Here is a 26878-nt window from a genome sequence, read left to right as displayed (position 1 = left end):
CAGATACAGGCTGGCAATAATATATTAAAATTAGTATATAAAATTCTAATTAGGTAAAATATTTTAAGTAATGAATATAACCACCTCATCTTGAGCCAGCATTTGCTGTTTAAGCTTCTCAACCAGCTGACACTGCAGATTGATCTCATCATCCTACATACACATACAGGGAGAGAGATTGCGAAAGAGAGAGAGAGAGAGAGCCCAGTTCAAAAAGTGTGAAATAAATTTAGGATTTTATTGAAGCATCAGATATGCAAAGCACAAAGCTAAAACCCTACACAAAGTGATATTAATGTTTCAGTGAGCTTTGTTTGTATGTTTAAAACAAAACCTTGTCATCCAGTTGGCGGTAAAGCTTCCGGATCTCCTCCTCGTACTTCTGCCGCTCCTCCTCTGAGATACGCACCACAATGGAGGAGGTATCCAAGTTCCTCTCTCTCTCTTTCTCCTTTTGTCTCTCTACCTCTTTCTCATTATCAAGACACTCTTCAGTGTTCTCCAATTTTGTCATGTCGGCAGAAGTCTGTTCCAATTCTGGCACTTCCTCTCCTGTTAATGAATGAACAGGGAGTAAACTGTGACACAGTGTCATACAAAGTGTTTTCCTGTGGTATATTCAAAGCAGAGTGAAGTAAATAAGTCACTTTTCTCGATTCACATAACTCTGTAAGTCTGCAGAAAGTGTGTGTGTGTGTGAGTGGGTGTGTGCACTTTTGTCTCACCATTGCGCCAGCGTTTCAGCTCAGCTTCCAGCCTCTGAATAGTGTCTCTCAGAGTCTTATTCTTCTCCTTTTCTTTCTCATACTTCCTCTTCCATTGCTCTGCTGTCAGCTCCAGATTTATAGAGGCTGTGTTCTTGATTGTCTTAGCACTGACATGAATGACAGAAAATTCAATTTACTAGTGCAAATCAGATATATAAAAGGATATTTTGAAGCAATGATGGAACAAATAGCCTATTCAAGATTCCTTATGGGACCTGACAATGCTAAAACGTTACTAACTTATAAATCAGTGTCCTAACATTTCATTATGCGATATGGCATAATATCTCTTTTACACATCTGCTTTCTATATCTAATGTGTGTTGTGTAACTGGGATACCGTTGTCCAAACATGAGAGTTGATTTTGTCTCAGCTTCGTTGAAACCTGAGGGAGAGCAGCAGATAAACATGGTGGTCCTACAGTTACCCCCCAGGGAGTCCTGCAGGATCCTTGTCATCTTGCTGTCACGGTATGGCACGTGGGTCTTCTGCTCAGACACAGATACACACACACACATACATTTATACACACACGTAAATGGATATATTTGTATCTGTACATTTGAATTTGCATTCGGATGTACTGTATTTATGCACGTGTGTGTGTGTATATATGTGTGTGTGTGTGTGTGTGTGTGTTTGAACTCACCGTTCCCTCAGCAAGAGCAGATATGACATTGCCCAGGGCAGACAGAGACTTGTTGATGTTTTTAGCCTCATCTAGAACAGCCCCAGCTGCACCAGTCTTACTGACCTAATAAACAGGAATAAAAAAGGTCAACTAGTCATACACACTACTGCTTCTAGGTGATACATGCTGGACATATAACCACTAAATATAACATAAATAGGCTTTTCTTTTTTAAAACAATTTACGTTGGATTAATAAGATCCAAGCAACATATTAATCAAATGCAGTGGTGGACCATCAGGGCCAGCAAGGCCTTCTCTGCTGGCCTAAACAGCAGTGATCTGAATCACTGACTTGCATTTTAATATATTTTTCCATGAATGTGTAATAATTATTCCCAAAAGTCTATTCTCTACATTTCATAGCTTTTCTCTCGGTTGCACTTCTTCTTATAGTGTATATTTATGATAAGAGTATTTAGCCAATCATATTTCAGCTAGTGGCTGATGTCATATGTTGCCCGGCTGTAAGGCCTTCAGAATCAATGGTGCAGGCTCCCAGAGCTTAAAATAAGTGGCAATGAAACTGTTCCATTAACCAATCAGATTTCGAGTTGGCGTCACTGGGGCCATCTAGCAGGCATATGATTACGTGAGCAATTTCCCGTCCTTTGATTGGATAATTGGAGTAGTCAGAGGCAGCGACCCGCCCATATACATTGTTTCTATATTCGCTGCTTCTCATTTTGGATGCTGGGTCCTCCGGAGATTGTAGTTTGCTGCATACATCATCAAGAATATCTTTTTTGAGAAAAGTAACTGTAATAAAATTGACTATTCCTTGTGAAATACTGTAGATTAATTTCTTTTTTACTTTGTTATTTAACGGTTGATTAGTATCTATTGCCGTGGCGTCCAGGGGCGATTCTAGAATTTTCATTTAAGTGGGGCTCAGCCCCCAATGTGGGTATAATAGTAAAAAATAAATAAATAAAATAAAGGTTTGACTAACAGGGTAGGATGGTAAACTTATTGCAGCATTCCACTATATTGCATAGATGTGTATAACATTTGAGTACCGAACAAGCCAAATACGAGTCTTCCTGATCACACACACACTTATCCTCTGATCCTCGCTCTGCGACGCCGCGGTCTGTGGATTGAAGAACGTGCTCATAGAAGGGGAGGAGCCGAAGTCTGTCGCCGTTTTCATGTGAAATTTAAAGGGGATTGAGGCAATCATGAATTTGTGTACAGTTTATGGAGAATCGCAGTATTTTAGGAGGGCTTAGTAGAAAATGGCCTAGAGACGCCCATGGTGGCATCACAATGAAGGTATAGAGGTGGATTAATTCAGGAAGGACACCTGTGAAGGCCTAGGTCTAAAATGCATGGCCCACTACTGATCAAATGTAACTTATTTTAGTAAAGTAAAATAATCATGTGTCAAAAGTTAAACAACTTCAAATCAAGATCAAATCAATTCACATGTAGAGATAGGCAATTCTCTGCAACAGTATTCTGGATTTTAGGTTTTGAACAGTTAAAATGTCTCCATCTTAATCAGAAAGTCTCCATCTCAACCTGTCTTTTAAAGAGACACTGAAGACATTTTGATAGCAGAAACAGCTGCAAATTAAACAAGGTTGTTCCAAAATGGCACTCGGTATGAGAAAAGTAATAAGAGCTAGAAGGACATTGCTGATATCATGACATTTTACCTGACCAATATACAGTATATATGGTTTTAACTTTGACTTTTAAAAATAGCTCTTTACGGCTCACCAAGTTGCAAATATTTTTCTAAAATATTTCTCAACTGAAATATGCTATATTGTCCCAATGACAAGGAAAATATTTAAAGAATGCTTAACAGCTGAACTCTCGTTCCAGTTTTTTTAACTACTTGAAGCACTGAGCACTCCTCACAACAGAAATCTATACAGCTATCCCGCATTATGAAAGCCACTCACAGGTATATTTACTAAAATGAATGGTCAGACCAGTCAGAACTGACTGACCTATATGTGAGAAAAGCTATGTGCCACCATATCAAATGGCCGAGCTCATTACTTGGGCCCCCTCTTTCTCATCCTGTTCAATGGTTGTGTGTTTGCAAGCTGTGTTCAAGCTAAAACCCCACAAACACAGGATGAAGTGTTTTTATAAGTTACTTTATAATATGGTGTTAATCAAATAACACACCTTTTCACTGCCAGCCAGGTCCACAAGATAGAGTTTTCCACAGAGTTTCTGTTCTGTTTCCACATGCTCCTGCTTGATGTTGATCAGAAATATGCTGTGGCTGCGAGAGCTATGTTCATTCATGTCTAAGAAAATAGGAGAGAAAGAAAAAAAAAAACACAAGTTTTCTTAGAAAAAAAATAAAAAGTAGAAAGCATCTTAATTTCGTATTTAAGAATAAAAAAAAGAATGCCAAAGGGTAATTCAGTTCTCTACAATGAATGTTAACACTCATCTGAATATCAGCTCAAACATTCTATGCATACAATAATTGTAGTTATTTTTTATTTTAGTTTTAGTTGCTAAAATGGAAAGCATATGTTGATGTTGATTAAAGGTGGCAAAAATCCCAGGATCAAAAACAAGGTCATCTCTGAATTATTCAGACAGCAATCTAGGCAAGACAAGATTATTGTCTGAGAATGCAGTTCTCACAGTACTTACTGTAATTATTTGGTGGCAAACAATAACGATGAGTAAATGAGCTAAATTATTTCCATCTATAATAATTTAAGTTCACTGTTGAAGACCTCTGTGTAAGTTATAAACAATATCAATAATGAATATTAATAATGGAAAAATTAATTTACTAGAAAGGTGCATTTTGCATTATGTACTTTAGATTTTCCTATCATTAATGTTTGTCACCAAATAATTACCAATAAGTACTGAATGCTCATTTGATTGAAAAAGTTGGTCTATGATTTTGTTGATGTTGATGTGTTGTCCTCTTTGAGGCTAACCATGAATAGGCATGACTAAAGAGATTCTGTGCAAAGTAGAGAGAACTGCTTGTCTTTGTGTTGGCCTAATGATTGGTGCAGCTGGCCATCATGGCACTATCTGAGCAAACCAACACACAGTAACTTCTTAGAACCTGTTAAAATAAACTGAGTGCCATATGAACTATTCTCAGTTCTAGGTGGTCGATAGGTTCTAATCTTTCACACACCAGGGTCCATACACCCCTTGCATCCCTGCAGCACCACACTAAATCCCCAGTTTTCATAGGTAAGTGTCTATGATCACTAACTCTCTGTGATGGGACACTGTCATGAGATATATCTCATATCTTCTCATAGCCTCTATTTGAAGTGTTTGGGGTCTGATATCCCTGATATCCCACTGCTGAAATACCTGTGTCTCAAGTAAGCCTAGTTGGATTGTCTCTGCAGCTGTCATTATTAAACAAATTATCCTCAAAAAAGAAGCAATAACACAAATAGCTCAGAGGCAAGCATAAAAATGTCTGCTGCACATTGGGGAGACAGTGCTGCTAGCATTCTCAATAGGGACATGAAAATATGTATAAACAGTTTCACTTATGCAAACAACAGCATGGTTGCATAGCAAAGATTATTTATGGTAACATACAGATAATTGAGGGACTTGGATCTATTTAGGGTTGCTAGGGCACTGTTTAGGGCCTGCTCTAGAGGCTTGGATGTAATTAACTGGGTTGCACTGACCTAAAAGGTGCCATATGTATGTTTTCAAATCCATGGATTATTTGGTGGCAGGCCCATAGAATGGTATAGATTTTTCAGGGTTCATTTGTACACATTCAGCAGTGTGGATTGTGCTATCACTTTACCCTATGTTAGCACAGGTGTGTCACCACTACCTGCTCCCTCACAGATGGACCACTTGCTCCAATGCTAACAGTAAAATAGCTAATATTTTGTCACACATGAGGTAAGATCTAAATTCACACTAGAATATAATCATTGTGTCTGCCTTCAGTGCTTGGGCAGTATGAATCCGGATATTATGCTTTATCTGATGGCACCACCAGTGAATAGAATGCAGGCATCAATGGCAGGTCTGTGGCCCAGCCCTACCTGCTTATAAACGATCATATTAGCTGAAATATACACCAAGGCACTTGAGTGGGATTCAGCTTTCTGTCTAAATCCTCCTTTGAAGCTTTTAATGAAATACAGTTTGGTGTAGTGAATTCTGTAATGACCATCACTGTGCATTCATGACTGCAAACTGTTTAGAACGATCTAATCCCACTCTGAATCAAACGTGTCTCTGCTTCTGAATCATTCCTTTTAGCTATGCCATGTCTGCCACCAGTTCAGTATTTCACCTAGAAAGTAACTATCTGGATTTATGTGTATCGTTTGTTGGCTACGTGAGTAGTGAGCTTTTTCGATGGCAGCTATATGGCTCAGATGTGACTCTGCATTAAGGCCCAAATCTGCCAGCCAAGCATTTCAGCATCAGCAGCCTCTGTGTCAGCATCAGCATCTTTGTACAGTCAGCACCAGGGATGTCTAAGCCAGACACTGTAACCTTAAGATGGTCAATGCTGAGACGGTGAGCAAGTAGTGGGTGTTCTTCTTTAGATTCCAGGGTATACTGGCTGCACAAGCATGAGTCATGGTTCCATTTAACCACTCACAAATGTTAGACTATGGCAAATAATGTATTTATTATAATTTATGCTTTTAAATGTTATTTTTGTTTAAATGAAAAAAAAATTATGCTTTATCAGAAATCAAATCAGTTATCTGTTTATTATGCTGATTATAAATACATTAACACTTCTGTAAAAAATACAATTTAACACTATTAATTTAATTAGTAGAAGAAGAAAAAGTCTTTATTATTACCACACATACATAATTGCAAAGTGGAATTCTTTTCTTCGCATATCCCAGCTTTGGAAGTTGGGGTCAGAGAGTAGGGGCAGCTATTATGCAGTTAAAGGACTGAATTGTGGCAGTTTTGCAGTGCTGGGACTTGAACCCCAACCTTTTATAAACAACCCAGTGCCTTAACCACTTGAGCCACCACTGCCCTGGTGCCCTATTATATTTATAATTAAATATAAAATGTAATTATATAATGATTAATTAAACATGTTGTTCATACTAGTTCAAATGTTTTCATATGTTTTCTCCTATAATTCTCCATAGCCTAAGGATGTGTGTTTAAATTTGTATGGAAAATTAAAGAAATTTACCTATGGCCGATAATATTTGCATTTGTAACATGTTAGAAAGTGATGAAAACAATAGCAAGATAATCTATGATATTATAATGAGGATGAAGTAACAGTTTTAGTGATAGCAGTAAGTATAGTAATCTCACACCTCACTCCATGACCCTGTCTTTTTGACAAGCTGTGGGTATGAATGAAAACCGGATGGATTTACCTTAGCCATGCTTTTATCGTATTATACTCCATGTACAGTTCATGTCGCTGTACACTCTCGTTTATCAGCAAGTATAATGCGATATAATGCGGGAAAACAATGTCTCAATGTTGAAGCTATGAACCAGAAGTATTGAAGGTTTTGGAAGCAAGTTGTTTTTCATATTTTTAAATGGATGGAAATTTTTAAATGAAGTTTGATATATTGTGCAGCCCTATCGTATATTGTATTGCAAGGGAAAAACAACTCAACCACCTAATAGTACGTTGCCACTGATATACTACTGAGCAACAGCACAGACCAAGATCTTTGCATGGATACCTAGCAGCCAATGCAATGAGCAATGCTGACTTTTCTACAGTATCTATGTATTTTAAAATGAACTATTTCAGCCATTTCAGCAGGTGGTCTGAGGCACAACTGCAAGTTACGTATGCAGCCCTAAAAAAACAAGATCAGTGCAGACCAGTTTCAACTCAGAGCTTAATTTATACATTTATGTAAACTTTCATCATTTTGTGTATATTTCTTTCAATAGGATCTATTAATAAGATATTTTAAAACTATTTCATGATTACATTCACACTCTAACATCACACTATAAAGTTTACCTTTGGCAGTCTCCTTAAGCCTTATTTACATATTTCAAATGCTTTCTTTTATCTGGATTGCATCATGATAAGATTCAAAACATATTTATTACACCAAATGCATCTCTGGTTAGCTACACTGAAATCCACTGAAATAGTGGACAGTGAGTTAATATGCAAATCAGCTCATCACATTTGAGTAACACCTTCTATTTTCTTTATTTTTAGTTGTTTTTGGCTGCAGCCTCAAAAAATAAATTAATTGTGCCATGTAAAAATGTCACGTTATAAAAACTCAATGCCAATTCAGTCCACAATCTCTGACTGACTAATTTGTAATTAGTGTGTTAAATGACTTACTGGTGACAGCAACATGGCGGTTAGACTTTCCTTCATCAATCACGTCCATCACCTCCTCTGGGCTTGAGACAAAACGCTCAGTGCAGCCCTGAAAGTGCGTACCAGGCAATGGTCAGATATGAATTTCATCACACATATAAAATCTTAAGATGTATAGGATGAGGCTCTGTACCTTTACGTAGGGGACACGGTTCTTGTCCTCATGTACAGACAGATTGGTCTTGGTGACTGCATGAAAGAGCAAGTAAATTAAATGTTTATAGCAAAAAAAATAGTGTAGTGATTATGAAGAATATCCTTGTAACGTGAAGACAACAAACCATCGAGAAGATCCCGGATCTTTTCCATGTAGATCTCAAAGTAGGACACCTAAAAAAGACAGACATGTTTAAAAGACACAGATATAACATATATAACTTGTTCAGTTGGGTCTGATAAAGCAGAGTTGTATTTGCAAAAAGAAAATTGGAAAAAAAAAAAAGGAATCCTGATATGAGCAGTTTACCACTGGTCAATACAAACATAGAGCATATGCTATTTAGACTATACTCATATGTATGAATATTATAATAAATGCATATAATAAACGTTATTTAAATATATATGTTGGTGGGAACTAAGTGTCTTGACCTTTTCATAGTTTATTAAAAATAAACTAACTAATTAACTAACAAACAAAAAACCTTACTATGGTTTCCTTTCTTCTGCTAACTGATATATTATCCATTAGATGCCAAGACAAATATATGTGTGTGTGTGTGTGTGTATGTGTGTGTGTGGGAGGGGGGTTTGAGTGGGTTTACCTTAATGTGGAACTCCAGGTTTTCATCCATGGAAAAAATATGGTTGAAAATGTCCTCAGCGATACGAGGTATGATTCCCATCTGCTGAGGGTCATGCAGGTTGCCCTGGAGAACCGAGACAGAATATGTTAATAAGAGCAGATCAGATATAATTACAGTCATATTCAGATACAAAATTGGCTTTAGATTCTGTCATTTGGATTCACAAAAACAAAACATGTGAATGTGCATTTATTTCATTTTCAGTTTGCTTCTTAATTAATTTGCGTATTTAAACATTTGTGCTTAGTGATTTTTTTTTCTGTGTTGCTACATCCTGGTTTTGATCTTGGTCTGGTTTCTGGTTCTCTGTGTTTTTTAATTATATCCGATACTGTTGTTTGATGACCTCTGCCTGTTCTGGTTCTGATTTTGAATTAAGTTTTGGATTTGTCTGCCTGCTCTTTAAAGAAAATGCTTTTACTGTACCTGTATCCATCTTCACTCGCACTGCATGACAACATTATAACAATGCAATGAATTAAGTAAAATTATATCACAGTACTATTCATTTCTTGATTGTGATTAGTCAGATGGAGCTGAGTAAATTTCTATAACTGCAAAGGCTATGACATAATGTCAGCTGCCAGGTTTATAGCAAATTGTGTTCTCTACTATATTTCAATAGTAATAGCTCATTCAGAGGGACTTGTTCAGAGGTCATATGCATAACATTTGACATTTTAATCCTAACAATAATCAGATTTAATTAACAGTGTTGTTATTCGACAAGGAAAACATAAACAGCGTTTGTAAGAATAACTGACAAGGACCTCATTAAAGGAAATGTTTATTTAAGAGGAGTCACAGTCAGCATCAGCACTTTGAGGTAAGGCTGAAGCTCTGTAACAGCTATTTCCTTCCTTACTAAGAGAAAAAAGAGTGCAAAAACAAAGGCTTGTATCAATAAAGGAACAACTGTATAGCTCTCACAGTGAAAGTGATAATGGGAGCTTATATCACGTTACATACAGTATAATTATAAACGAATCAAAAATGCTTACATAAGAAGCAGACTAAATAGTTACCTCCATGGTGTGGGTCTTTCCAGAAGATGTCTGTCCATAAGCAAAGATAGTGCCATTGTAGCCACCCAGTACATCTGCAAATGCACATTTACACACACAACCCAGAAGATTAAGCTTTCCTTTTTTCCTTTCCTTTTAATTATTACCTTAGCCAATGCTGACTTCAATTAAGGGTTTTTTATTTAGTCAGTTAGCGTTTTAGACAGTTTCATTAATTCAGCACAATGCAATGATGTAATTACACTGGCATGTGGTCATTAAATTCTCCATATACCTCCTCTGCGTGGTTAAGTCATCATTACCTTTGTGATGAGACCATCCTAAAATTGGATTAACTGATGAGTCATAGAACTCAAAGATTTAGATTTGCTGCATGTGTAGGCACATAATTCATGGTCCATGTAGCTATATTAACAACTTACACATACAGAGAAGATGCTGTTCTGATAACGGCTATACATATTTAACCGTCTATTGCATTGTGATGCGTCAGGATAACATGCCCTTAACATGTCCATTAGTATCATAAACATGAAAATGGTCACCTGTTTTAGATGGGAGGAAGTAAAGAGTAATTTGCTTACATAATATTCGATCAAATGACCTTTCTCACTTCTAAAACAAAAATGATTTTTTACACATTCTGATTTAATTTGTAATACATTTTTAATACTAATATTTTATAAGTTCTTAAAAGCTATGCTTTTAATTGGCAACAACATGCAGCAGTGGATTACTGTGCTACTATACAATGCTACGACACTAGAGACACTGTTCTATTATTTTTATCCTGTATACTTTATGCACATTCTATAAAATGTGTAATGCTCTCCAAGCATGTTTAAAAATTCTACATACATCCATATAGATTAATCGAAAAAAGATTAAGCCTAGGACCCTAAATGGCTCTCAGGTTGGTCTTCTGAGGACATCACTAAAGGTTCTATATAGAACCTGTAATCCCTGTAAAGGTTCTATATTGAACCCTGTTTCTACGTAGAACCCTACAACAGTGTGTTCCTCATCAAAGAGGGCTCCATGTCAAATATCTTTAGAAAACTAAAGAGGCTTTTGTAAGGTTTCTTCAAAGGTTATATAACTAAAAAAAAAGGTTATTTAACTAAAAGGCACACTCATATAGGGTTTTAGAGTGTTCTCCCAGAGGGCACCCAAAGAAACTGTAAGGGTTCAAATTACTGAACATCACTTACTTTTGTTTACTCAAAGTGATGAAAAATTACTGAAAACAAAAAACAACCAACAAATATTTAGATAAAATATAGAACCTTTTTAATGTAACATGATATTTATGCTAGGAATTCACCATTGTTCACCCTATGAATTGAAGAACTAATATCATTGTGCCTAAACATTTGAATGATTTATCATTATTAATGCATATGCTAATATATTAACAATTATGGCCTTACCTTTAACGATTTGCTTGGCACAGGTGTTGTAGACTTGCTCTTGGGTGGTGTTGGTTGGAAACACACGATCAAATACATAGGACTTTCCCTAAAGACACAAGAGCCAGAAGCAATCACACAAATTATGCAGATGCATTAAGAACTACCAAACCATACATTCACCCAGGAGAACCATATTATCCTGTCTGTTTTCCTAATCAATTCTAGTGTCTGAGCAGGCCTCAACTGAAGCCAATAACCTTTTGGCTAATTCAATGCAAAAATTTACTCCCAAACAAAGCAGAACCTACCCCACTGGGCATCTGCAGAGTACTGTCTTATTGCTGCCCTCCCAACCCCACCACCCACCCTCAATCTCATTGCTTAATATGGTACCAGAATTATATTAAATGTACTTTGATTTATCAAATAGATTCAACAAACTTTATCTGAGCTATATCTGGATTTTTTTTTTCAATTCCATTGTTTAATTAAGCCAAGCATTTGAGGTCATCCTTCTTTACACATCCCTGCTGCACCACTGCCTGTTATATTCTAAAGAGTGACTCCTAAACATTCAGACAAATTTATACATGAGTAAGTGGACTGGATTCATGTATGAATTATATGATTTGGATTATACTGGTTTGTGCAGAACAATAAAGCATAATGAAAAAACAAACAAACAACGTCTAACAGAACCAAGGACAAGGCCTAGTACAATGTGGTGCTAAAATCATGCCTCACAGCAAGGTGAAAAATAAGACTGGATTATTCTGTACATCACAAACATATGCACGGGACACACATATACTAACAATATTAATATAGCAAAAGTAATTAAAATAATGATGATTACGTCATCTAGGCCAGTGATTTCCCGCACTAGCGTACGACATATATACAAAAATCGAAATCAACAGACTTTATTAAATATGCTTTTGAGAGACAAGCAAGCATACCCCGATGATGACGGTGTCGTCTCCTTGAAACGTAGGGAGAAATTTGTCTCCTCGCACGATCTCGGCCTGATTCAGAGGACGAAAACGACACAGCACCTTGATGTTGCACTCTGCGACAGGCTCGGTCATCCTGAAACACCGCGCTGGAACCGATTTGCAAAAACAAACAGGGGATTTTGTGATGCAAAGAAAAGAAACGCGATAAGGAAGGTCCTTAAATACTTGCAGCCTTCAATTATCCGGATTAAACAGCGAGCAGGAGCTTGATATTTCCGAGCCGGTGGGATAAGCAGGCAAATTTCTCAGCAAATTTCTCGGCTCAGACTTTGACTTGTGGATAAAAGCTTTTAAAAAAATTTCCTCAGAAAAAATATGTTTTGGTTGTTGTTGTTGCTGTTGCTTTGGGTTGACAGACTGCGCGAGATGGCGGTCTATTAGCAGATGATGCTGCGAAGGATGCTGCGCTCAGTTTATAGCGGATGCGGAGGCCAGGGTGCGGTCTGCTGCGCGTTCAGCGCCACTCGAGGTTGCCAGATAATCAAAAACGACGTTTCTCTTATTCATGCTTTAAAATCCTCACAACAGAGCCTTAAACAAACATCTCCTGATCATAAAGGACCAATCCAAATGGCGTATTCAAACTGGTCTTACTTTTAACGTTCATTTATTTATTTATATATTTAATATTCAATATGCCAGAAGAGCTCTTGGCATAAAGTGTCGTCTGTTTTAGATTTAGAGTGGCTTCTCTAAACTCGTAATGATGCAGACATATAGAAATATAAATTGAGAATTTTTTAAAAAATTAAACACTCTAACTGGCACGCAACCGAATGCTTAGCTTTATCTCTTCAAAACAAGCGTTTTAGTGCTAAAGACTAAATATAAAGGAATATTTTTCATCGCCCTGGCAACCTGCTACACAGGCAGTGATCATGCAGCTCCATGACAATGACAAAGCAAAGAGTTCAGTGGAGCGCAATATTGGGTAACTCGGTAACAATATACCCCGTTTTGAATTAACGCCTTCGGTTTTCACAGATGTCTTACCGATCACATTATTAATTCATTCAGTCTATAAGTTTATATGATTTAAATATTAGCACCAGTCTAAGGTGATGGTTAGGATGGGGTGCGGGGACTGGAAAAGAAGGGTGGAGTGATGGTCCTGTGGATCTCACCCCTGCGTAGTGGTGATGGATGTATTTATATCAGACTGTGATTTTCTGAAAGATGAAGCCCCTCTGAATCATGCTTTCTCGGAACTCAACACTGTTCAAGCAGGACGTTTTAGAGAATATTGATCTGAGCTTAGGGACTAAGAACAGCATAATCATTCCCTCATCAATGACAGCAATAGTGCTCGCACATATTAGGAAAAAGTGTTATTGCTCTTAATTTCTTAAAACAATGTATGTTTTTTTTTCAATATATAGATTTTGGAAGAACAAATAAATAAATAAACACTCCACATGAACACTGTCCTAAAAACATTATCAGACACAGTCACAAATGCTGGATTTAATGTAATCATTGTGGGTCATGTCAGAAATAAGTGTTACAGCGACATAGGTCAAAATGAACCCGTTTATGGGTTTAAAAAAGCAAACTAGCAAGTGTGGTTCTACCCAAACAGCATGTGATCTGTTATATGCTATTCCAGGACTGAGCCTGTATCAAAGACTGCCTAAAGATGGGTGGACATCGTAACAGGCTTAGAAAACTGAAGCCAAAATGTTTCTGAGGACATCTAGTGGATGGCTGCAGTACAATTTTTAACCCCACCCATTCCCAAGTAAATAAATGGGGGAAAAAAGCCAAAATTTTAAATAAACTCTCTCGATAAATTATTTTTAAAAATAATGTTTGCAAGTTTAGTTGACCTTGATATTTGCTAAAAATATTTTTCCTTATGATCACTTTTTATTTTATTTTATTATTCTTGTCTCTTATGCGATTTCACCCCAGTTCAAATACAGCATATCATATACACCACTTAAAAGAAGAAAAAAGAATGAACAACACATCAGTTTATTAATAAATATCAAGCATCAGTAAATATCAGTTTATTAATAACATTAGTTTGTTGTCAGTGGGCTAAAGTCTGGTGAACAGTCGATAATATTAACAGATTTTAGACTTCTTGTTCAAAATTTCATGGATACACAACTGCACTTTTTTCCCCATATTTACAATCACACTATATGGTATCACCCAGATGAGAATGAGTTTCTTTTGGAATAAAATTCTTCTGGATATAATCTCAGGGAGTTTCTTTCTTGCAGTCACTGCCTCTGGCTTGTTCATTAGGGATAAATTTAATATATCATTTATAGTTTATTAATATATGAATTAATATATTTTTGTAAAGCTTGGCCATTTTTTGTAAATGTTTGCAATGTGATGACTGAAAAGACTCTGAGATCTGAGGCCTTGGGAATCAGACCTCCTTTTTGAGATGACTGATCTTTAGTCCTGTCTCCACACCCTGAGTATGCTGGCCAGCCACCTTAGCCTCTTGGTACCTGTTGACCACAGGAGACATTGGGGCATCCAGAACAAAGGCTTTGTCACAGGTGCTTCTCCATGACATCCATGGTAGCCAAAGAACAGCACAGCTGATTTCGTGGTGGCTTGGAGGGTAAGGTCTGTGGCCTGGCAGATATCTGCTTCCACTCCTCAGAGCCTGATGCAGACAACATCAAATCCTCATTTGGTTCAGAAGAAATCTCGTAATCCCATTACTGGAGCCGATGCACTGCCTAGACGGGTCCAGGGCCTGAACCATGTGCTTGGCTTGAGAACCAAGCCAAGCGGGTGTAGAGCTTCCTGAGAGAAAACCTCTCGCAGTGCTAGCAGCCAGCTCCCTTGAGAGCTGACCGTGCATGCTCTGCTCCCATGCAATCAACACAAAGAGTGTGTTGTCCTCTATAGGATAGCGGGGCATGGTGACATGCAACTTATGAATTTCTTGGTAGTCATCATTACACAGTAATTATATTATTCCTGAAATCATTTGCACATCCGAGCTACACATAATGTAACTTTGTTTGCACTGTTTTGGAGCATCCTGTAATGCCAGTGCACTGCTTCCATTTCTGCATCAGTTTGAATAATATAATAATGGAATGACATTGCAATGATAATGGTAAAGCTAATGCTAATGTAATGGCTATCTTCTTTGTCCCTTTCTAAGACTCAACAAAATAGACAAATGCATATGAACACATACAAGTGCTTCTTGAAGACAAAAACATTCTAACAAAGTCATTTGGCTAAATGCTTATACTAAGACAACCCTAATGATTGATTTACTCTCCATTAAAAGCCAAAATAATTTTAGAGACAATTCATGAAAGCCTGTAGGGACGTTTCCCCACCATCTATACCTATGTCTATTTCTATGACTAAATATGGTATTACTGGCAGCATGGACTGAATACTGTAGTATCCAGATAGATGTAAAAATCACACAAATATAAAAATATTAGAAGTGTTTGCAAAAAGTCTGCATTACAATTTTTCTCAATTGCTTTGGCTCAAATTTTGAATGAGATTTTTTTCTCAAAACAATGAGTTCAAATCATTTTTTGAAATAGCCATACTCTTCACAACTAAAAGAACAATCATTTCATTGTGTGAATGATCTCATGCCTAATTCACCGATGAGAATCTGTCAGAACTTGTGATGGTTGTGATGTCTGCTGAATTAGCAAATAACCTGTTCAGTGCAATTTTCTGTTCACTATATACGACTTTACACTGAATAAACATGTAAAAATGGGTAAGAATTTTCTGTTAACATGTAACGCACTGCTACAACAATAAATGGACTGTATACATACCAATGTGCATATTCTTTATTTCCTGTGTACTACATTGGCTTTTCCCAGTAAACCTTTACCTACTATTGAAATCTGTATCTTAAAAGCTCAATGTGAATGTGACAAAAAATGCTTCATGGTTGCCTCCATGGCCAATTTACAGGCACAATAACTAGGTTTTGGAGCATGAATTAAATGTTTTGGGTGATGTTTAAATGTTTTTATTGGACATAAAGTCGTGACAATTGTACTTACAGTTTAGAGAATGATAAGAATGTTTTAAAAAATGAGGCTAAGCAATTTAGAGAAACTGTAATTGGAATATTTAGCTCAGTGTATGTGTGTGTGTGTGTGTGTGTGTGAGTGAGAGAGAGAGAGAGAGAAAGAGAGAGAGAGAAAGTATCTTATTACCCATCGTCATTCACCAACTGAAGCTTCCACCTGTCTGAACCACTCAACATGACAGACAGACACACAGACATATGCCTATTTTAACGATCAGAACAACTGTGGTTTATAGTTCACATACAGTCAGAGGAGATATTTCCCATTAGAGCCACTGCCGGACTAGGGACTTGTGGTACTTCTGACTTAAAAAAAAACAAAAAACAACAACAAACAAAAAACAAAACCGAATCTGCCAGCTGGGGGTTAGTACCCCAGAAGGTATGTATCTTTGGCCTGTGTCTGTCAATGTGTGTATCTGTTTGTTTATATATATGTTTGTGTGTTCATTTGACTGGTAATGAAAACCATAAAAGAAGTTCCACAAAAAATCAAATATGGCAATCATTTATTTAAAGTCTGTTTTTGCATTTGTTTAAAGAATATGTATAACTAAAACTTATAAACTGCTTTAAAACATATAGACTGCTTTAACTTGTTCTGGCAGGAGATTCAAATATAGCCTTGCTGAGGTAGAGTTTTGTCTGCTGTGTGTGCGTGTGTGTGTCTGTGTGTGTGTGTGTGTGTGTGTGTGATTTGCATGAAGTTGATTGAAATAAAAAGCAAAAGTATGTGAGATAATGTGATACCATATTTCTTGTCATTTTTGTATTGCATGTGTGTGTTATTATTATAGATTATATTATATATTATTATTATTATGTTATACCTCAGCCACAGCATCTGATCGCTACTGAAGTCCACATAGGATCACATACTGCACCATGGCTCAGTATGATCAGTAAGTGCTCTTTTTACTTTTAATTTTCTTCAAAGCATTTTTTGTTTTATGCACCATTTCACCACTCATTCCATTTCAGCACTCATTCTACTTCATCAACCATTTATCACATAAACCCTTTATCACATAAAATTAAACTGAATTTAATTCTGGAAGTTAATATGTATACCTCATGCAAATGATCTGTTTATTAAAAGTCCATCAGAGTACATAGGGAATAGTCTGTCATGTTTCTGAACTTGGCCCCCAGGCCATTGAATAGGTTGTATAAACCCATGTAAAACCCACAGACAGTCACCACTGCACATGTTAACAGAAATACAACAATAGTTATAAACATCTATATGTGTTTATTTCAGACTTGAGGATAAGGACTCTCTGGATATCCATGATAACCCACCAGTACCTGAAAATGTGGTCAAAGAGGATGACAATACTGTATGTATTATTGTTTGTTCCTTATGGCTATAAATAATTCAGTTCGATTTTATTTATACAGTGTTTTTAAAAATGGATATTGTCACAAAGAAGCTTAGACATGTGTCAATTTATCCATAATGAGCAAGCCAGCTTCCTCAACTCCCTTGAGATGACTTGAGGAAGAAACCCTGAGAAGAACCATTCTCAGAAAGAAACCCATCCTTATCTGAATGACATTAGATGCGATTATAAATCAGTCTTGTATACAACAGTCAAAAAGTACTAATTAGGCAAATAAGAACTTGTTTATGAGCATTAGACTAATTTCAGTAATGGAGACTTGCATGCAAACTGTTATTAGCAGTTATAATCCTAAAACTTTCCAAGGAAGAACATCCACAGCCATCTTTTTAGTTTCTGCAGTATGTTTCCATCCTGAGTAATCTCACGGAGGCTATTTAACATTTTGGTTTATACAAATAGCAAACATTTTGTTGTCTCAGAATAGATAAGTAAACCACTTCCCCTTTCTCTCACTGTTTGTTCCTATCTCAGGTATATTTTATATATGATGAAGAGGTAGAGGAAGAAGAGGCTCCCCCTCCCCCAACTCCTGAGCCTGTGATCCTAGTGAATGACAGACCACATAAATTTAAGGATCACTACTGCAAGAAACCTAAGTTCTGTGATGTCTGTGCTCGAATGATTGTCCGTGAGTCATTGACACACATTGTTACTGCATAGATAAATAAGGCAGTAAAATGGATGACCTCAGATTGTTTTGCTCAGCTCCCTAGTGTTGTCGATGCTGAAATTTAGGGTGTGACTATTGCATAGAAATAGATTTCATACATTTGCCAGATACCCTAAATTTATCTCATTAACTAAGAATTTGGGGGTTGGGGGTTGTTCGAGGGCCCAGGAGTAGCAATTTGGCAGTTCTGTAATTTGAACTTGCAAGCTTCCAAGGAGTAGCCCACTGTCTTCACCACTGAGTTACCACTTCTACATCATGTATAGAAAATAGTGACAATATCAACAAAAGCTGCATGTCATGCTTACAACATAATAATTCTCTCTACACTTATGAAATTTAAGCTTTCTTTGTCTTGGAGCACTCTAAAACTGATCAGACATGTTCCCCTGGACTTGATCACGGCCTGCCACAACTCCTGATGAAATGAGGCCAGGTATCTGGGACATCACAAACCAAATATGCTTACAATAGAAAAAAAATTCATTTAATCTACAAGCATGCATTTCACACCTAGGGCTTCACTAGTGTCCTTCCTGAATTAATCCACCACTTTAGCATCATTATGACGCCACGGCAATAGATACTAATCAACCGTTAAATAGCAAAGTAAAAAAGAAATTAGTCTACAGTATTTCACACCTCACAAGGAATAGTCAATTTTATTACAGTTACTTTGCTCTAAAAATACATTCTTGATGAAGTATGCAGTAAACTGCAATCTCCGGAGGATGCAGCATCCGAAATGAGAAGCAGCAAATATAGACACAATGTATAAAACTGAGTTGTGTCACAGGCTCTTATAGTGAACATGAATAAAATTACATTACATATAGCAAAAAACAAATTAACACAATTCAGTCTCACAAGATTCCTTTCACTGCAGCAAAAAAACAAAAAAACCACAGTCCACCCCGGGGATCTGGAATGAAGGCAAACTGAAAACCCAGAAAAAAAGAAAACCCAAAAGCATAAATGGTTCTTGAAAAAGCTTACCAACTATTTTGAAGAATCAAAAGGATTTTCTTGAAAAGTCCACCTTGAAAATACATTTGTAAGGATGTCCGCGACCAAATTGATTTCTTCTCCTCTGTCATATATATATATATATATATATTTCGCTGCCTCTGACTACTCCAATTATTCAATCAAAGGACGGGAAATTGCTGATGTAATCATATACCTGCTAGATGACCCAGTGACGCCAACTCGAAATCTGACTGGTTAATGGAACAGTTTCATTGACACTTATTTTAAGCTCTGGGCACCTGCACCATTGATTCTGAAGGCCTTACGGCTGGGCAACACATGATGTCAGCCACTAGCTGAAATATGATTGGATAAATACTCTTATCATAAAGATACACTACTGGAAGCAGCGCAACCAAGAGAAAAGCTATGAAATGTAGAGAATAGACTATTGGGAATAATTTAATACACATTCATGAAAAAATATATTAAATATATTAACATGCAAGTCAGTAATTCAGATCACTGCTGATTAGGCCAGCAGAGAAGGCCTTGCTGGCCCTGGCGGTCCGCCACTGAGCAAACCCACATGTGTCTGCCAAGAAGCGATCTTTAAAGATTAACAAGTGTCCTAATACAGTACACTGTACATTTGTCTTTGAACTTTGTATATGGTTAGCTTTTTTCACCATTCTAATCCCTCTATCTCTCTTCTTTTCAGTCAATAACAAATTTGCCCTGCGCTGCAAGAACTGCAAGACCAATATTCATCATGCATGCCAATCCTATGTGGAGTTCCAGAGATGCTTTGGCAAAATAGTGAGATATTGTTCAACAATATGCCAAATTCATTCAGATCTCTATGCCTGAAACTGTAGCATGATGGTCATCATCTTATTGAATTCTCTTTTTTAGCCTCCAGGTTTCAGGCGTGCATACAGCTCCCCTTTATATGATCAGGAGATAAATAACCCTGGTGTGTATCACAGTACTAAGACTACTTTTGGTGTCAACACGTATAACAGGAATGATGTCTAAGTAGTAGCTGATTTACACATTCAGTCTTTACTTTATTTATTTATTTTTTTTTACTATATGGCCAAACGTATGTGTACACCTAACCATACCACCCACGTGTGGGCCTTCCCTAAACTGTGGCCACAAAGTTAAAAGAAAATAATTGTCTAGAATGTCTTTGTATGCCGTAGCTTCACTGGAACTAAGAGGCCCAAATCTGTTACTCAATGACAGTCCTCCTGTGCACAAAGTGAGGACCATTTAAACATGCTTTATCGAGGTTGAAATGGAAGAACTCGAGTAGTCTGCATAGAGCCCTGACTTCATCCCTACATAGGTAACAACTTTGCACCTGGCTTTTTAGCTGGAAATCAGTGCCCAACTTCTTGTGCTTTTGTGACTCAGTGAGCACATATCACTAAAGGCACACTCCAAAATCTAGTGAAAAGGCATCAGGGGAAACAACTCCATATTAATACAAAAAATATGGTGTCCTCATAAGTTTAGCCATACAGTGTGAAATGGTCCTACCATTAAACGATTCTGCACAAAACAAAACAAGAATCACAAAAAATGACATCTTATAACATGAAAACACACATTTCCAGCAACACTGCAGCTTAAAACCCAGTTACAAAAACTGCAGTTTTGTTTTTGTACTTATGTATTTGTTTTTGCGTAGGCCAACAAAATCGCACTGACCCAGTCTTTGACACTCTGCGAACTGGAGTTATCATGGCAAATAAGGAGAGAAAGAAAAGTTCAGAAGATAAAAAGAATGTAAGTAAACTGTTGAAATCTCTTTAAGTCTATAAGTGTTGTCATCACATTAGCATTAGCAGTACTATTACCATTACATTGTCATTACATTATATATTATTATAAACTAATGCAGAAATGGGAGCAGTGCATTGGTATTACCTGATGCTCCCAAACAGTAGAAACAAGGCTACATTATGTGTAGCCCTGATATGTTTCTTCTGTCAAAAGGTTTTACTGAAATCAAACTTTTTAAAATGTTTTTGAGTTCAATTCAATTTTCAATCAAATCAATCAAATTGTCTTTGTGCAGTGCTTCTTATAATAGACATTCTTTATATAATTTAAATTTAATGTTTAACATATTATTTCAAGATGATGATGATGATGATGGAGGAAGAAGAGGCCCAAGAGCAGCCCAAAGAGGGTGAAGAGGGGGGTGAAGGTAAAGGCATTACCTTTATCAAAATGTTTCTTTGAATTACTTACCAATAGTGCCTCATTAATATGTCCAAATTGGGGCAGGTGTTACAAGAAATTATTCAGTAATGAATAGTATTTAGTTCAGTTATTGGCATGACAAAAAGGAAAAAGCTGTTGTACAAAATTATTCATATATATTTATAAAAATATTCTTATTACAGGATTTTTAAAAGCAGAATATTGCTTTATGTATCAGAAACTAGCAGCTGAGCTGAATTTAATTTACTACTGTGCACTGGTTGAAAATAGTTCAGTATCATATAGACTGTTATCTTGCTGCATAAACTTTTTGGTATTTTACAGATTGTAATTTTAAAGCAAAAAATGTTATTGCTTATAAACTGTTACTTTAATTGTTAAAGGAAAGCAGGATGCAGATAAAAAAGACAAGGCGGCTACAGATGACAAGGTGAAAAAGGACAGTGTTAATGACATCAATTTGTTTTGCTGTTAAAATATCAGTTACTAACAATGAGTATGTTTTTTTTTCTATTGTTAAATATTTAAGAATAAAAAGCAGCAACAGACCTTTAGTCAGACTCACTACTACCTGGCCCTGTACCGTTTCAAAGCAATTGAGAAAGATGACCTGGACTTCCAGTAAGTGTATAATTCTTCTTTTCCTTTCAGAGCTTTCTTGTATGTGAGCTTTGTATGAATTATACATACACTATATTGCCAAAAGTATTTCCTCACCCATCCAAATAATCAGAATCAGGTGTTCCAATCACTTCCATGGCCACAGGTGTATAAAATCAAGCACCTAGGCATGCAGACTGTTTTTACAAACATTTGTGAAAGAATGGGTCGCTCTCAGGAGCTCAGTGAATTCCAGCGTGGAACTGTGATAGGATGCCACCTGTGCAACAAATCCAGTCGTGAAATTTCCTCACTCCTAAATATTCCACAGTCAACTGTCAGCTGTATTATAAGAACGTGGAAGTGTTTGGGAAAGACAGCAACTCAGCCACGAAGTGGTAGGCCACGTAAACTGACGGAGCGGGGTCAGCGGATGCTGAGGCGCATAGTGCTAAGAGGTCGCCAACTTTCTGCAGAGTCAATCGCTACAGACCTCCAAACTTCATGTGGCCTTCAGATTAGCTCAAGAACAGTGCGCAGAGAGCTTCATGGAATGGGTTTCCATGGCCGAGCAGCTGCATCCAAGCCATACATCACCAATTGGATGCAGTGGTGTAAAGCACGCCGCCACTGGAGTCTAGAGCAGTGGAGACGCGTTCTCTGGAGTGATGAATCGCGCTTCTCCATCTGGCAATCTGATGGACGAGTCTGGGTTTGGCGGTTGCCAGGAGAACGGTACTTGTCTGACTGCATTGTGCCAAGTGTAAAGTTTGGTGGAGGGGGGATTATGGTGTGGGGTTGTTTTTCAGGAGCTGGGCTTGGCCCCTTAGTTTCAGTGAAAGGAACTCTGAATGCTTCAGCATACCAAGACATTTTGGACAATTCCATGCTCCCAACTTTGTGGGAACAGTTTGGAGCTGACCCCTTCCTCTTCCAACATGACTGTGCACCAGTGCACAAAGCAAGGTCCATAAAGACATGGATGACAGAGTCTGGAGTGGATGAACTTGACTGGCCTGCACAGAGTCCTGACCTCAACCCGATAGAACACCTTTGGGATGAATTAGAGCGGAGACTGAGAGCCAGGCCTTCTCATCCAACATCAGTGTGTGACCTCACAAATGCGCTTCTGGAAGAATGGTCAAAAATTCCCATAAACACTCCTAAACCTTGTGGACAGCCTTCCCAGAAGAGTTGAAGCTGTTATAGCTGCAAAGGGTGGACCGACGTCATATTGAACCCTATGGATTAGGAATGGGATGTCACTTAAGTTCATATGCGAGTCAAGGCAGGTGAGCGAATACTTTTGGCAATATAGTGTATATATCCTCTATAATCTATACTTATCACATCTATTTTATTGTTCTAAACTACACATATTTGACCATTGATCAGTTGTTGAAATTGTCTGCTATTTCTCTGTGTGTTTTAGTCCTGGTGATCGTATTACAGTGATTGATGATTCTAATGAAGAGTGGTGGAGAGTGAGTTTTATTAGCTACTACACGACTTTTGAACCTTTCTGCATTATCACCTACTTCTGTGTTGAGAAACTGTGTGTGTGTGTGTGTGTTTATTTATGTTTTAGGGTAAGATTGGGGAGAAAACAGGATACCTTCCAATGACTTACATCATCAGGGTGCGTGCTGGAGAGAGAGTGTATAAGGTGACACGCTCCTTTGTGGGAAACCGAGAGATGGGTCAGATCACACTGAAGAAAGACCAGGTATGAGTGAGTGTTCCAAATAACAGTAGACTGTAAAGATTTTATTTGTTCTGATTTATGTAAAACCCCCTCCTGAACTTTATAACAATTTTACATTCAATTACTCTTGATATTGAAGTGAAATCTATTAACACATGTAGAATAAGCATATAAATCACATCACACTGTTTATTGTTTTGAAGTAAAATTTAAAATGTAATGTTTTGGTGACACACACACACCATTTAGTGGCTGAAAAGCACTGAAAAAGCTTTTTAACACTGTGCTGAGCTTGCAATTTAGAAGTGTAATTAGTGCCACTTTTTACTCAATGTTATGAAACCCTTCTCTTCAGTGGGGTGAGCAGTGCTTTTGTGGTGTTAAACCCAAATTGTAGTCTGTTCAGGTCAAACTGGAAGGCACAGTCAGAAATAACTGAGTATTTAAGGAACTGACTGAAAAATTAGTGGAATCTGGATATCACTAAATGCCTGGTCAACTACACAACAAACCTAAAATACTATAAAAGATTACCAAGCTGTAAAGTACAACAATACCTGCTCAGGAGTACAATGGCAGATCTGTTCTTTAAAAAAATAAATAAAAATTTAGGCCTAATTCTTAAGTATAGACCAAGCTGTTATTTAAAGTTGTCATGCACTGCATTTCTCCAATCATGGTTGTTGCCACAGCAAATAGGCAAATAAAACTTGTGGTAAACCTCAGACTATGAATAGCCAGTATTAATTGTTAACTCCGGTTAAAGTATGAACACAGGAAACAAGATAACCCAGCATTTACTTGGGGTTAACAATGACCAAGGTTTAACTATTTCAGGTGTGAAAAGCCCTAATAACCCTTAGCTGTGATTACTCCCAGAGAGCTGTAAGATACTCATGTTGGAAAACAGTTGATATAGGCATTGATGCATTGTTGTGCTCATTTTCTGTAGCGCTCAAACTAAGAATCATAAGCATTTCCAGTCTGAGCTCACAGTGACACATATGTCTTAAATGTTTTTTTTTTCTGTGTGTATTTTGCAGATAGTCGTGAAGAAAGGAGAGGAGGTGAATGGCTATCTAAAAGTCAGTACAGGCCGTAAACTCGGCTTCTTCCCTGCTGATCTACTTCAGGAGATCTAAATGCCAACATGGCACTGGTACAAGGCCAGTGTCTTAATAAACAAACCAATACAATTAAGTTTGAGTTTTCCAAAAATATAAAAATATGGTAAAAATGAAATCTGAGTATCTCAAATTTTTGGAATCATAACTATATGCTATGTGCTACAATATGGATGCGAACGCAAGGACATGGATGTGATCCAAGCAACTCTTGTTACCCTTGTAACACACACACACACACACACACACACCATTTTAAGAGTAACTTAAATAAAATCAAATTATTAAAAGAAAATTCAAGAAACACTTTAAGGTATCTAAAATTAATCTAAAAAAAAACATTTAGAGCAGTAATCAGTATGAAATAAAATTAAAATAAATAATGAAATGATACATTGCTTTTTGTATAAAACTGCATAAATTCTCTTAGGCACACTGTGGGAAGGTTTGCTTATAGGATATTCGAGGGATCTTGGGGAACTTCCTGGCTCTGGCTCTAACTTGCTACTGTCTCTGCAGGGTAAATCTGCCTTGACCATATTTTGAACAATAACATGGTCTATTAGTTAGTATGGTCAATCAGTTAATAAATCACATCAGTTATTACATTTAATACATTAAATGTATAACATTTTCTGTAACCTTTACTTTTTAAATGAATATTTATAACACTATTTTTCTACACTACTGGAACACTAATGCTCATGGCATGCAGGGGTTGGACAATGAAACTGAAATACCTGGTTTTATACCACAAGTATGGTGAAGGGCCTCCTTTTACAGCCAATACAGATATAAGTCCTGCACATTGGCCAGATTTTTGAGCCATTCCTCTTGCAGAACAGTGGCCAGGTCACTATGTGATATTGGTGGAGGAACACATTTCCCGACTCACTCCTCCAAATGCCAGGAACAGCTGGACAGTTCCCTGCCAGGCCCAGAGAGGGCGCTGGCAGGTGAACCTTGGAAGCCTGCTTCTTTGTGTGTCTTGTTACGCCCTTCCTATTGTTCCTATCCTGATTGTGTCACCTGTATCCTATTAGCCCTAATGTCTACCCCTATAAATAGGGATCATTGTGTTTGTGTCCTTGTCCATGATTGTTATCTGTATTGTGGGTTCTGTTGGGGTTTTGTTTGCTAGGGTCCATGTCCAAGCTAAGGTCTAGGTTTTGTTTGCTAGGTTCCATGTCCAAGCTAAGGTCTAGGTTTTGTTTGCTAGGTTCCATGTCCAAGCTAAGGTCTAGGTTTTGTTTGCTAGGTTCCATGTCCAAGCTAAGGTCTAGGTTTTGTTTGCTAGGTTCCATGTCCAAGCTAAGGTCTAGGTTTTGTTTGCTAGGTTCCATGTCCAAGCTAAGGTCTAGGTTTTGTTTGCTAGGTTCCATGTCCAAGCTAAGGTCTAGGTTTGGTTTTGTTTAGTTTTGTTTAGTTAACCACGCCATGTCTTGTGTTACGTTTGTTTCCCTATGTTGCGTCTTAAATGTAATAAAAGCAGTGCTTCACTGAATCCTGCGCATGGGTCTCATTACACCGTGTGCTGGCGTGCGCACACACACCACGGGCGTCTGGGGTCGAGCCCCGCATAGGGCGGGGGTCCCAGACGTTATACCAAACCAGTCTCAGTAATATTCAGATCTAGTGACTGTGGACTGTCATTGGTAAGTGTTTCGGTTTTATTGTCCAAAAACAGGATAAAGGCTTAAAAGATAAACATTTGTATATAGATGCAGTGGCTCATGCTACTGTTGTTTGTATAGAAATGTACACTTGATACACTTTACACAGTATATTTAATATTCACAATTAAGAAGAGAGACTAAAGATGTGATGAGTAACTAGGAAGAATTTATAATTGATTTTTAAATCCATAATTTATATAATATTTAAAGACATTGCCTAACATCAATTTTTGTGTGAAAATAATCTCATTTAATTACGTTTTTTTTTTTATCTGGTATATCTACCACACACAGTGAGGGCCTGAGTTACTGGAGCTCTTCAAATTTTTGGAGAGAAATGTCTCACAAATGAATGATTCATGGCAGATTATCTGCTTAATTT

The 26878-nt window shown here is 37.3% G+C and overlaps 2 protein-coding genes across 3 annotated transcripts in view; one reads left to right on the top strand and one right to left on the bottom strand.

Annotated features, from left to right (window-relative positions):
- The window catches only part of kif5aa (kinesin family member 5A, a), a 31696-nt gene extending 19197 nt beyond the window's left edge, over nt 1-12499 (bottom strand). For both annotated transcript variants that reach the window (XM_058389303.1, XM_058389302.1), the window contains exons 1-13: nt 12001-12499; nt 11060-11147; nt 9630-9703; nt 8563-8667; nt 8080-8128; nt 7932-7987; nt 7760-7847; nt 3604-3728; nt 1418-1522; nt 1108-1256; nt 726-874; nt 335-552; nt 85-153 (exon numbers count right to left, since the gene is read on the bottom strand). In XM_058389303.1, the coding sequence (XP_058245286.1) occupies nt 85-153; nt 335-552; nt 726-874; nt 1108-1256; nt 1418-1522; nt 3604-3728; nt 7760-7847; nt 7932-7987; nt 8080-8128; nt 8563-8667; nt 9630-9703; nt 11060-11147; nt 12001-12129 (1404 nt within the window). In that variant the 5' untranslated portion in view covers nt 12130-12499. The remainder of the gene's footprint in view (nt 1-84; nt 154-334; nt 553-725; nt 875-1107; nt 1257-1417; nt 1523-3603; nt 3729-7759; nt 7848-7931; nt 7988-8079; nt 8129-8562; nt 8668-9629; nt 9704-11059; nt 11148-12000) is intronic.
- Nucleotides 12500-16285: 3786 nt separating this feature from the next.
- On the top strand, nt 16286-26878 carry stac3 (SH3 and cysteine rich domain 3). Its single transcript, XM_058389022.1, has 13 exons — nt 16286-16490; nt 16944-17010; nt 17370-17448; nt 17986-18142; nt 19875-19972; nt 20069-20129; nt 20853-20950; nt 21305-21374; nt 21775-21821; nt 21921-22012; nt 23424-23475; nt 23580-23717; nt 24740-26878. The coding sequence occupies exons 2-13, from the start codon at nt 16994-16996 to the stop codon at nt 24836-24838; spliced, it is 1008 nt and encodes a 335-aa protein (XP_058245005.1). The 5' UTR covers nt 16286-16490; nt 16944-16993; the 3' UTR covers nt 24839-26878.

The sequence above is a fragment of the Hemibagrus wyckioides genome, linkage group LG05 (genome assembly GCF_019097595.1).
Source record: "Hemibagrus wyckioides isolate EC202008001 linkage group LG05, SWU_Hwy_1.0, whole genome shotgun sequence".
NCBI lineage: Eukaryota > Metazoa > Chordata > Actinopteri > Siluriformes > Bagridae > Hemibagrus > Hemibagrus wyckioides.
The sequence above is the reverse complement of the archived record's forward strand: the minus strand, read 5'-3'. Positions and strand labels throughout refer to the sequence as shown.

Coding starts and splice junctions, on each gene's coding strand:
- stac3 (XM_058389022.1), top strand. Junction 18,143..19,874: donor CTGTGCTCGAATGATTGTCC/GTGAGTCATTGA, acceptor TCTTCTTTTCAG/TCAATAACAAATTTGCCCTG. Junction 20,130..20,852: donor TCAGGAGATAAATAACCCTG/GTGTGTATCACA, acceptor GTTTTTGCGTAG/GCCAACAAAATCGCACTGAC.